The sequence below is a fragment of the Vombatus ursinus genome, unplaced genomic scaffold, assembly GCF_900497805.2.
Source record: "Vombatus ursinus unplaced genomic scaffold, bare-nosed wombat genome assembly UNPS02014797.1, whole genome shotgun sequence".
In the NCBI taxonomy this organism is placed as follows: domain Eukaryota; kingdom Metazoa; phylum Chordata; class Mammalia; order Diprotodontia; family Vombatidae; genus Vombatus; species Vombatus ursinus.
The window spans coordinates 15,398,746-15,411,977 of NW_020954575.1; the positions used below are offsets into that span (position 1 = coordinate 15,398,746).

Genomic DNA, 13,232 nt, shown 5'->3' on the forward strand with positions numbered 1-13,232 from the left:
ATCAAATGTCTGAGGCCACATTTGAACTCAGGTCCTCCTGACTCCAGGGCCAGTGTTGTATCCACTGCGCTACCTAGCTGCCCCGTTTCCAGGACTTTTTGAAGACGATTCGGGGAACAATCCAGTTAGTTGCAAAAACTCAAATGTGTAGGCATTGACAACTCTACAAAGGAAATGCGACTTGAGGGATAGGCTTGAGGAAAAGGCTCCTAGGGGTTGGGGCGGGGGTGGGGGACAAGAGCTTGATGCATGAAGTCTAAGGCAGCTGACTAGACCTGGAGAGGTCAGGGGAGCTTCTAGCCCAGATCCCACCTTTATCGCTGGTCACTAGCAGCTTGCTTCCCCTTGTACCCCCAGACGCCTCGGATTACAGCTGCCGGGAGCTGCACTTCACCCGCTACATCACCGATGGGCCCTGCCGCAGCGCCAAGCCGGTCACTGAGCTGGTGTGCTCGGGCCAGTGCGGGCCAGCGCACCTGCAGCCCAATGCTATTGGGCGCAAATGGTTGTGGCGCCAGAACGCCCCGGACTATCGCTGCATCCCTGACCGCTACCGCACGCAGCGCATCCCGCTGTTGTGCCCGGGAGGCGAAGAGGCCCGGACTCACAAGATCCGTGTAGTGGTCTCCTGCAAATGCAAGCGCTACACTCGTTTCCACAACCAATCGGAGCTCAAGGACTTCGGCAAGGAGGCCACTCGACCCGCTAAGAACAAGAAGCCGCGGCTGTCCCGGATGCGGAGCGGCAAGTCCAAACAGCCAGAGCTGGAGAATGCTTACTAGGGAGTCCCTAGCCCCTGACCCAGGCCGCTTCTCCCTCCAAGACGTGCCAGAGCCGAGGTCACTCTCCGACAGCCTCTGGGTCTTTGTCTGTTTCTTTGTTTTGTTTCGTTTTGTTTTCTTGCCTGAAATGCAGGGTAGGGTCTGTCTCCCCAAATCCCGAAGCCTGAACCTTCTAGCGCAGAGGCCGAGGTAGAATGATAGCCAGGCCACTGGGCAACTGGGAGGGGACCAAGCAACGTGCAGTAGCCACGTGGAGGGGACGATGGGCCTCCCGCCAGCCTTGGAACAGGTGGGTCCCTTGTCTCTCTGGGAAGGGGAGAGCTGAACAGGTAGGATCTACGGCAACCGAGACACCCCCAGTCCCACCACCACTACTACAGGAGTTCGGAGGGGAAAGTCTCTGCACTACCCCATTCCTTCCGCCAGCTCGCTTATACCCCAGGGGTTAAAAGAGAGCTCTTAGCAGTGCCTAAAGGGTATGTTAAGCCCTGGGTTTTGCAATCTTCAGTAATATTTATGACCTACTGATTAGAAAAGAAAGTGGCACGAGATTAGTCCTCCATTGTCTCCTGGTCCCAATTTCATCTGAAAGTCTTTAAGGTGTAAGTAACATCAGGTTGTCAAAAAGGAAAACCCCACCTTTAAAAAGGAAACAGAGAAATTGGACCAGATGATCTTGAAGGACATAGCCAACTTTGAGAATCTGAACTACCAGATCATCTAGCCTTTCTATCAAAACCTAGTTCTGTTCGCCAGTGTTCAAGGAGGGTGGAGAGATGGTATCTTTCACCGCCTGGCTTTCCAGTTCAGTTGTAAGCAAATTCTTCCCCCTCAGGGGGAGTGGTTGCAGAGTTAATACGGTTTGCAAAGCTTGTGAACTTTCATTTTCAGCCACCGCTGAATTGTCAGCAGGGCAAGGAGATGGGCTAACTCCCAACACAAAACTCGACCTAGGTAGGAAAGGAATAACAGTACTGGGTTTTTTAGAGTAAGCCGGGATTGAGGGTGTTGGGGGAAAAGCAGCTGGAGAAACCATGCCCTCCTTCCCAGAAGGACAGTTCTATTCCTGACCTAACACTTTCTTTTTTATGGTAACCTCTGCAAAGTTCTCTTGTGACCCAGCCCCCCTCCTCCTACCAGTACCTGGGGTCTGTGCCCACGGGTCTTCGTGGCAGAGACCGGTGTTGGTTCATTGTAAAAGACGAGCCGGTCAAAAGGCCTGGTCCATGCACATGTAGTTCACTGGCACATTCCTATCCTGAAAATAGCTTAGTCCCACGCATACATGTGTTGATGTTCCTTTCGTTGAAAGATTATTGTTGGAAATCAAAAACAAAAAGAAACTTGCAATTGCTGTACATATGCTGAAACCCCACAAAATGCAATAACTGCAGTCCAAAAATCTTTTGGCAAAACATTTTCAGACACTTCTTTCTGTATAATTTTAAAAAATGTTTTGTAGTGTGTGTGTGTGTGTGTGTGTGTGTGTGTGTTTTAAGTGTATTCAATGTGAAAGCCTGCGGGTCTGGTAGCTTGTGTTTGCAGTGCCTCCAGGTCGGACCCTGACGCAGGAATGAAAGTAATTGTTTTTTAAAAAAAATAAGTTACCTATTTATTTTCTTGTTTAAGTTATTTATGCAAAAGTATTTTTCTCATAGAGAACAAAAATTAATATTGCTTTATTAAATAACAGTCTGGTCTTTCAGGATTCCAAATGTATTGTTAATAAAGACGATGGATTATTAAAAAAAAAAAAAGGATGTGGGCTTTTTTCTAAACCACACAAATCTTGTCAATGACACTCCCATTATTCTAGCCACCTAAGCTCGATGCCTCAAAGTCACCTTTGACTCCTCCATCACCTGAATCGATTCAGTCACTAAGGCCTGCCAATTTTTGCTTTGAAATGTTTCCCTTTACCCACTTCTAACGTTTCCATTTCACTACTCTCAGACTTGCCCAGGCCCTCATAGCCTCCAGCCTACATTACTATAGTAGTTAGAAGACTAAGTGGTCTCTCTAGATCTGGTTTTTCTCCCTATCCAATCCATCCTATCCTCTGTTGCCAGATTAATCTTTCTAAGGCATCCCTTTCATCTTGTTACTGCCCTGTTAAATACCTCCAATGATTCCTCTTTGCCTAAAGGGAAATTTCAGCTGGACGCTCAAGGAGCTTGACAACAAGATAGCCAGCCCTCATTTTCTCGATGTAATTTCATCTCCTTTACCTCCCTCCCCCTAGTCTGAACTCTCTCTAGCCAGGCGGATCAGTACTATTTCCCAGACAGGCCATATTCATTCCTATCTCCATGTCTTTGCTCTTCTCCCGGCTTGAACTACTCTTCCCCATAACCATTTTGGAAAGCAATTTGTAATTATACTAATAAAGTGACAAAAATGACCGTATGTTTTCACCCAGTCGATCGCCAATAAGCATTTATTACTTGCTTACTATATGCCAGAAGTTGAACTTAGTTCTGGGGATACAAAGGAAAACAAAAGGCAGTTCTTGTCCTCAAGGAGCTCACAATCTAATGANTGTATGTTTTCACCCAGTCGATCGCCAATAAGCATTTATTACTTGCTCACTATATGCCAGAAGTTGAACTTAGTGCTGGGGATACAAAGGAAAACAAAAGGCAGTTCTTGTCCTCAAGGAGCTCACAATCTAATGATGTAGACAGCCTAGAAACAACTATATGCAAACAAACTGTATACAGAAAAATAGGAACTAATCAACAGAGGAAAGACATTAGAATTAAGAGGGATTAGGAAAGGATTCCAGTAGAGATCACACTGTCAAGTGTATACCCCATGGAAGTCAACGATAAAAAGAAAGGGGCTCATATACATCAAAATATTCATAGCAGCACTTTTTGTAGTAGCTGAGATCTGGAAACAAAGTAAATTTCCATCGATTGTGAATGGCTAAACAAACTGTGGTTCATGGATGTTACCATGCTATAAGAAGCAATGAATATGAAGAGTATATAGAAGCATGCAAAGGCATATGAACTGATGACAAGTGAAGTGAGCAGAACTAGAAAACCAATACATGCAATGACTGCGACAATGTATATAGAGGTGGAGGGGGGTTAGGGACTGGAACTGGGATTTCACTGATACAGGGAACTCTCGGAAGAGGAAACTCCAATTACCAGTATGGTCACCAACCTCTTGCAACTTATCTTCTTAGAAAGTTGTTGCCTAGAGCACTGAGAGGTTAAGTGAGCTGGTGAGGGTCACAAAGTCAGTATATGTCAGGGGTGAGACTTAAGCTCAGGTCTTCTTTTTAAGTATATATTAAATTTAACAGTAGTTTCAACCCTGTTCTGCTTGCCCTCCTTCTGAACTATCTTCTGTATATTTAAAAAATGTTTTATCAATGTTCTATTCTTTTCATATCACTACCATTCCCCACATGCCAAAACTGTCTTCACTCTTCCAACAACTAGTCTTCCCTCGTTGTTGGTGTTTGTCCTTCGTTCTTGAAGAGGACCATGACATCAGGAAGAAGATGCCATAACTTGCAAGTAAATTGGATTTAAGTGAGGAAGGGCTGTGGAAGGTCACCAGCCTCACTTTCTCCTCTAGAGCCACCTGGGTCCAGTGGCAAGATATAGATCAGGATGACTGGAGATGGCCCCACAGTCTTCCCTTCTGACAAATAACTATAGCCAAACAAAGCAAATACATGCATTGGCCATGGGGAATGGCTCTGGTACTTATTTATTTGAATCTATTCTCTATATATCTTGGATATCAGACCTTTATCAGAGAAATTTGCTGTAAGTATTTTTTGCAGCAAGTCATACAAGAATGAACGTCTCACTTTGGAAGGGAATAAGTATTTATGTAGCATCTACTGTAAGCCAGACACCATGCTAAGCACTTTTACAAATATTATCTCATTTGATCCTCACAACAACACTGTGAGTTTGGTGTTATTATCATCTCCATTTTTGCAACTGAGGAGAAATTGAGGAAAACAGAGTTTAGGTGACTTGGTCAGGGTCACACACTAGTATCTGAGGAAGGACTTGAACTCAGGTCTTTCCAACTCCTGGCCAAGAGTTCCATCCTCTTTGACACCAGCTGACTCCAATTTACCACTTCTCTGTCAAGAAGTGGAAAGCATTGTTCATCTTCAGTCTCCTCGAGCCAGTTGCTCACAGGAATTGATCAAAGTTGTTAAGTCTTTCACAGTTGTTTTCCTTTACAATATAGTAATCATCATATGAATTGTTTTCCTGGTATTCTTCACTTCACTCTGCATCAGAGTATAACTTTCCCAGATTTCTCTGAATGTGTCTCATAATTTCCTATGGTGCAATAACATTATTTACATTCATGTTCTATAATTTATTTAGCCATTCCCCAATTCATGGAGACCTTTCCAGTTCTTTGCTATAACAAAAAGTGCTGCTAAAATATTTTTGTTCATATGGCTCCTTTCCTTCTTTCTTTTTTCTCTTGGGGGTAGTGATGTTGGGAACAGGATAAAAAGCACTTTACAAATATTATCTCATTTGAGCCTCCCAATGACCAGGGGAAGTTGGTGCTATTACTCCCATTTAACAGATGAGGAAACTGAGGCTAAGAAGGTAACACAGCCGATAAATGTCTGAGGATAGATTTGAACTTGTCTTTTCGTCTGCAGATCCAGCCTTCTATTCACTGTAGGAGCTAATCAGGCAGAAGGTTATGTACAGTTTAGTGACTTTTTGGGTAGAGCTCCAAATTGCTTTCCAAGATGGCTGAACTGATTCATAGCTCTACCAGTAGTACACGAATGTGCAGGGCCTTCTACGGTCCCTGAAATAATTGGTCTTTTTCCATTTTTTGTCAGCTTGGTTAATTCCTCAGTGTTGTTTTCATTTGGATATCTCTTACTGTTAGTCACTTGGGTTATTTTTTTTTCATACGGTTGTTGATAGTTTCCCTTTCTTTTTACAAACTACCTCTTCACATCCTCTGGCCATTTGTCAATCTTGTTCTTATATATTTGAATCAATTCCCCATATATCTTGTATATTAGACCTTTATCAGATCAATTTTCACTGTTTTTACAGTGTTGTTGTTATTATACAAATTGTCCTGATTCGGATCATCTTATTCTTCATCAGTTTATAAAAGTCTTCAAAATTGTTCAGTTTTATAATATTGATGTTAGAGTAAAAATTGATTTCCTGATTCTGCTCATTTCCTCTGCATCAGTTCACATAAGTCTTTCCATGTCTTTTTGGAATCATCTATTTCTTCCTTTCTTACATCATGATAGTAATGCATCACATTCATATACTACAACTTAGTCATCCTTCAATTGTTGAACATACTCTTAATTTCCATTTTTTAACCACCTCAAAAAGAGCTGCTATACATATTTTTGAACATAAAGAACATTTTCTTCTTTCTTTTGTCTCTTTTGAGTATAGACTTAACAATATTATAGCTGGATCAAAGGGCATTGTACTGTAGTAACTTTGTGTGTACTTCCAAATTGCTGCCTGGAATGTTGTACCCTTTCACAGGGCCACCAATAGTGCATCAATGTGCCTGTTTTCCCATAATGTCCTCTATATTTATTGCTTGCATTTTCTTCATCTTTGCCATTCTGTGGGGTGTGAGGTAGAATCTTATAATGGCTCTAATTCGAATTTCTCTAATTAGTAGTGATTTGGACCATTTAAAAAAATATAGCTATAGAGAGCCTGGGTTTCTTCTCTTGAGAACTGCATGTTTATATCCTTAGATCATTTATCAATTAGAAAATGATGCTTTGCTTTTTTAATGGTATATGGGCAAGATGAAATAGTTTTTACCTAGTTGTGGGAAATGGAAATTTGCCTCAAAAAAGGAGATTCTTTAGAAGATCTGGTAGTAATCCTGAGTATACAGATGAAGGTAAGGAGGAATCTTCATCTAGCCCCTGCAAAAAGGAGCAGCCCTTCAATAGAGGACTCGAAAGGGGGAAAGTTGGGATCATCCCCTAATGGGGTTTCCAGGGAGGGAGAAGCTCTGGCTGAAGATCCAGGGAACACTTAGGGGGAGATGGTATGGGGTGAGTTCCTGTTTGAACTGAGACCCTGAGACAGATTGTATGCAAGAGGCTAATGGCCTCTTAGCTTTCTCACTACAGATGATCTTAACCCATGCTGGGAATTTGAGATAGATTTAGAGATGTCAAGACTGCTACTGTGGCCCCGATGTTCCTAGTGCTGCTTCTGTTAATCGTTGCCACTTTATATTAGAATCATTATGAACGGTTCCTGCATTGCATTGTACCTTTTGAAGAAGTCGTGGTCAATTCTTTTTTGTTTTTATATTTTTGTTATCTAATTTAAGCTTCTCCCTTAATATTGCCTCTGGTAGGCTTTTTCCTGAAGCCAGAGCTATTTTAAAGTCATTTTAGTGGTGGAAGGTCTATTGGAAGGTTGAGGGGTGAGGCACACATTTCTTTACGTAGACTTTGGTGGTTTTCTTTTAAGGAGGCAAGAAAGCTGTCCTTGGGACTTGGTTGGTCCAGAGGAGGGTTGTTATTGTTGTTGTTCTTGAGTCATTTCAGTCGTGTCCAACTCTTCATGACCCCTTTTGGGGTTTTTTTTGGCAAAGATGCTGGAGTGGTTTGCCACTCTCGCCCATTTTACAGATGATGAACTAAGGCAAATAGTGTTAAATGACTTGCCCAGCATCAAACAACTAGTAAGTGTCTGAGACTGGATTTGAACTCATGAAGATGAATCCAGAGGAGTAGGACTTTTTTTTTTAATCTCTACTTCTCTTTTAATCCAGAGGAGTAGGAATTTTTAAAAAATCTAGTCTATGTGGAGTTGGTCCTCCTGAGGTTTGGGCAGATTTCCCACCACCGTTCAGGGATACCTTTCTGACCCAATGTTGCCATTGTTGTGGTGAATTAGCAACTAGGAGTTGTATCTTTCTAGATCTTGTTATTATGTTCGTTATTACATTTTATGGTATACAAATGGTTTGTTGCATTCCTGGGGTCAGAAAGACCTTAGATCAAATCCAATCTCAGACACTTAATAGATGTATAATATGGGCAAGTCACTTAACCTCTGTTTGCCTTCGATTCCTCATCTGTAAAACGGGGATAATAATAGCACCTGTCTTCTGGGGCTGCTTTAAGGATCAAATGAGATAATAATAGTAAAGCACTTTTCACCATGCTCAGCACACAGTGAATACTTCATAAATGTTAGCTGCTATTATTTCAATAGCAAGACTGAATCATTGTATTGGCCTTAGTTAGGACTGGTCCAGAATACAATAATTTAATAAACATTTCCTTCACTTCTGAATATATACCTCTGTCTTTTCTACCCAGTACATGAACCACCCCTTATAACAAAGAATAAAAAAGAAAGAGGAAAAAGAAATCAGCTCAGCAAAACTAACCAACACATTTAGCTAGTCTATCATGTAATGTTACATATTCATGTGGCCTGCAGTGGAATTTCTGGTTTAAGAGGTATGGATATTTTATTCACTTTTTAAAAGATCATTCCAAATTGCTTTCCAGGATTGTTAGACTAATTTCAGCATCATTGCTTTTTTTTAACTAAATGGGTAACTCCAGAAAGTTGAAAGGGTTTTTGCTCAAGAAGGTGCCATATAGAAATTCAGTAGTTTATGGAGCCTTCGAGGCCTCTGATAATTCTCTGTAAATTCCCTTTCAAGTCCTTGCCCCAGGGGAAGCCTCTGCAGCTTCCAGATGCTCAGGACTAGAAGGAGTTGCTTGGGTGATAGTTAGGACAATGGGTTGACACCATTTATAGATTCCCTGGGTTTCTAACTCTGGTATAGCAAATCCATCATATATCCCAGATGTCAGGAAACTCTTTCTGAAGAAAATAGGTGATAGAACTGAAGAATTAGCCCAACCCACCAACGAGACCTCTGCATCAGGTGAAGAGGCAATTTATTTGGATTTTGACAGCTACAGTTCAGGGCTATTAATAAGTACAATCTGGTTCTCTGCATTCCCAGGTGTGAGACCTCCCCTCCAGTCCTGAAAGATCAGGTTGCCCCTGTATTCTGAGCACTCCAGCACCAGGGAAGGAAGAACTGGAAGAGGTGGGGAGATTCACATAGCAAACTACAGGAAATTAAATGATTATTTATCATGAATATCAAAAAAGAACTATTCAAAAGGTTGGCATTTAAGAGGGTCTCCCAATTCCACAAACATTTGTATAATACTTAAGTGATTCAATTAAATTCAGCTCAATAAAATTTAATTCAAACATTTGTTGCTTATTCTGTGCAAGGTAGTATACCAGACCCTGGCAAACAAAGTCAAAGAAATGTCTCAGCCCTCAAGGAGATTACATTTTAGTGGGGAGGTACACCTAGTGCACAGATAGGTAAACACAAAGCATATGGAGAATAACAAAAATAATAATGTCAGGAAGGAGAGAGTGTTGCTAATTGGGGGAATCACAATAGACTTGATATAGGAGGTGACACCTGAACTATTCCTTGAAGTAAGCTGGAGCCAGAGGTGAGGAAGAATCCAGAAATGTGGGACCTCAGTGAGCCATAAACATGGGAGGTGTTTGATTAGAATTGCTTCCAAGAGCCGGCCATCACCACTTGAGGTCTGGAAGCTAATAAATGGAGTCATTTCCTGAGTAATCAACATCTGTATTAGAAGTCTGAGCCAGGGGCCTTCTGGGTAATTAGGACTCTGCTTTATCCAATCCATCTTGTCAGACTGGAAGTATAACATGGGTGTATGGCCAGATCTACTCCTCATTCCTAACACTCTTTCCTTACCTACCTCCTTGGGGATCTGGTCCTGTACATGTCAAAAGCAATAGGGCATAAAGAAGCACTGGCCCTGGAGTCAGAAGTCAATTCAGGAAACATTTATCATCAGAGATAGCTGGTGGTGCAGTAGATAGAGGACTAGGCCTGGATCCAGGAAGATCTGAGTTCAAATCCTACCTTGGATACTTCCTAGGTACGTGACCCTGGGCAAGTCTCTTCACCTCTCCCTGCCTTGCTTTCCTCAACTATAAAATGAGGATAGTAAAAGCACCTACCTCCCAGGATTGTGAGGGTCAAATGAGATGATATTTGTAATGCACTTAGCATAGTGACTGATACATAGTAGGCACTTATTTTATTCCGTTATTAAGTGTCTATGATATATAAGTCACTGTACTAGGTAGATGCTGAGGATAAAGAAACAAAAGTGAAATGGCCCCTGCCCTCAAGGAGCTTATAGTCTATCTAGGTAGGTAATATAATAATAATAGTAGTAGTAGTAGTAGCTAACATTTCTATCAAATGTAACAATCACAACCCCTGATGGGTCTAAAGGCATAGGGTAATGCCTCTCACTTTCCACTAAGGGGACCTTTCCACTGGATTCATACATAGAGTGACCAGGTTATGTGCTGAAGGGTAATGGCCTCTGTTGTTGTTGAGTCGTTTCAGTTGTGTCTGATTCTCTGTGACCCCATTTGGGATTTTCTTGGCAAAGATACTGGAGTGGTTTGCCATTTCCTTCTCCAGCTCATTTTACAGATGAGGAAACTGAGGCAAACAGGGTTAAGTAACTTGCACAGGGTGACACACCTAAGAAGTGTCTGTTGCTGGATTTAAACTCAGGTCTTCCTGACTCCAGACTTAGAGCTCTATCCATTGCATCACCTGGCTGCCCCCAGTGTCACCTAGGTGACCCCTCAACAGAGACAGATTAAGTCTCCTTTTCTTATACTCCTTGGATCTTTCTTACTTAAACCTTATTATTTGGCTTGTGTCTAAGGTAGCAATTCTCAAAATGTGATCTGGGGATGCCTGGGGATCCCTAAGACCTTTTAGAGGGTCTGTGAGATGAAAACTACTTTCATAATAATATGAAGATGTTTTAATTTTTAATTACAGTAAACATTGATAGCTATAACCCAGCAAAACAAAATATCTTTGGGGGGGGGTGTTCCTTAATAATTTTTAGAGTGTAAAAGGGGCCTAAGACTAAAAACATGTGAGAGCTTCCGGTCATGAGTCTCCCCAAAACTGTTGGTAGGGGAGAAAAAGATAGATACTCAGCATATACACTAGATGAGGAATAAAATAGCTATTTATTTCTTAAGCAACGCTAAAAACACAAAAGTTTCACAAATGTGTACTCACAGAAAAACTCAAGAAGCAACAGTAATAACATTAACTAGTATCGTATCTAGATATGATACAATTTCTGCAACTTCATTATAAGCATTTGAAATTTACTTTTGCTGTGTGATACCTGAATGTTTCCCTTGTCTTTTGGCAAGGTCTGTGTTGTCTGGCAATCTGGGAGAGGGAACGAATGCCTTCTCATGTTGGTGGCCATCCTCTCTTATGCAGAAACTCCCTCTATCACCAATCAGTTCTGACCAAGGGACCCAGAAGCGGTGTGGAACAAGGGAAAAGTCTTGTTTCTGATGCTTTCTATCTATGTGATCTTGTACCTAATTTTCCTGGGCCTCAGTTTTTTAATCTGTAAAATGATGGAGTCAGGACTAGATGGTAATTGAAACCCCTTCCAAACCCAAAAGGTTAAAAAAAGTGCATGCCCTTTGACCCAGCAATAGCACTTCTAGGTCTGTATCCCAAATAAATCACACAAATGGGGAAAGGACCCACATGTGCAAAAATATTTATGACAGCTCTTTTTGTGGTGGCCAAGAATTGGAAATTGAGGGGATGTCCATCAATTGGGGAATGGCTGAACAAGTTGTGGTATATGAATATAATGGAATACTATTGTGCTAAGAAATGATGAGTGGATGGACTTCAGAAAAACCTGGAAAGACTTATCAGGACCAGGAGAACATTGTACACAGTAACAGCTATAATGTGCGATGACTGACTTTGATAGACTCATCTTTTCCTAGCAAAGTAAAGGATCCAAGACAATTCCAAAGGACTCATGATGGAAGATGCTGTCCACATCCAAGAAAAGGACTACGGAGTCTGAACGCAAATCAAAGCATATTACTTTGCGCTCTCTCTTTGTTTCTTCTTTCTCATGCCGTTGGTTCTAATTCTTCTGTACAACATGACTAATGTGAAAAATGGGTTCAATATGAATGTATATGTAGAGCCCATATCAAATTGCATGCCGTCTTGGGGTGGGGGGAGGGGAGAGATGGGGAGAAAATTTGGAACTCAAAATCTTATAGAAGTGAATGTTGAAAACTAAAAATAAATAAATAATTAAAAAAAATCACAAAAAAATGAAGTCCCTTCCGATCCTAGATCTTTGGATCTCTGAACTATTCAGACTCAAAAGGATGTTCCCAGGGCTAGGTATGTTCATCTCAGGATTGCTGTTTGGTCACCTCTACTCAGGGAAATTCCCATTATACAAATAATTCCTGTTAAACAAGTATATACAAATAAATATAAAATAATTTGGGGAGAGAGGGCACTAGCAGCCAGAGGATCAATATAAAGGCTTCATGTAGGAAATGGGGCATGAGCTGCATCTTGAAGGAAATGTGGTATTCTTTGAGGCATAAAGGAGGAGGAGTGCATTCCAGGCATTGGGAATAGCAAGTCAGACCAGCTTGCCTGGACCATAGAGTGTGGGAGGCAAGTAATAGATAATATGGGTAAAAACATAGGTTGGGGCCAGGTTGAAACGGTAAAAGACAGAGGAATTTATATTTTATCCTGAAAGAAATAGGGACACATTAGAACTTTAAAAAGTCGAGGAACACCTCAGTCAGAGCAGTATTTAAAGGAGAATTACTTATATAGCTGTTTTTAGGATAGATTGGAATGGGGAGAAATTGAAGGCAGGAAGGTTAATTAAAAGGCATTTGCAATAGTCCTTGCAGGAGATGAAAAGGGCCAGAGTTATGCTGGTGGCTATTTGAGTTATAAGAAGAGGAAAGAGCACTGGCCCTGGAATCAGGAGGATCTGAATTCAAATCTGGCCTCAGACACTTGATATTTACTAGCTGTGTGACCCTGGGCAAGTCACTTAACCCCATTGCCTAACCAAAAAAAAAAATAAGAAGAAGAAAGATATGAGATGTTGTGGAAGTAGAAATCATGGGATTTTGCAACTGATTGGATAGGTGTGAAGAAAAGTGAAAAATCCAAGATAATGCTGAAGTTGCAAACCTAGGAGACTGCAAGGATGGTGGTTCCCTCAAAATAGGGAAGTTTAAAAGAGAGTTAGGTCTTGGGGAAAGATATTGAGTTATATTTTTGACATGCTGAGTTTGAGATGTTTCTGGGACATCCAGTTTGACACATCCAATCGGCAGCTGGTAACTTATCCAGAGAGACACTAGGAATAGATAAATAGATCTGAGAATCATCTGCACAGAAATGATAATTAAGCCTAACAGAGCTGAGGGATTCACCAACTGAGAGAGTGTGAGAAGAGAAGAGAAGAGAAGAGAAGAGAAGAGAAGAGAAGAGAAGAGA

The 13,232-nt window shown here is 41.3% G+C and overlaps 1 protein-coding gene and 1 pseudogene across 1 annotated transcript in view; one reads left to right on the top strand and one right to left on the bottom strand.

Annotated features, from left to right (window-relative positions):
* Nucleotides 1-782, top strand: part of SOST (sclerostin) — a 4,248-nt gene extending 3,466 nt beyond the window's left edge. The window contains exon 2 of the mRNA XM_027870326.1: nt 358-782. Within this exon, the coding sequence (XP_027726127.1) occupies nt 358-782 (425 nt within the window). The remainder of the gene's footprint in view (nt 1-357) is intronic.
* A 172-nt stretch (nt 783-954) lies between these two features.
* The window catches only part of LOC114049130, a 51,279-nt pseudogene continuing 39,001 nt past the window's right edge, over nt 955-13,232 (bottom strand).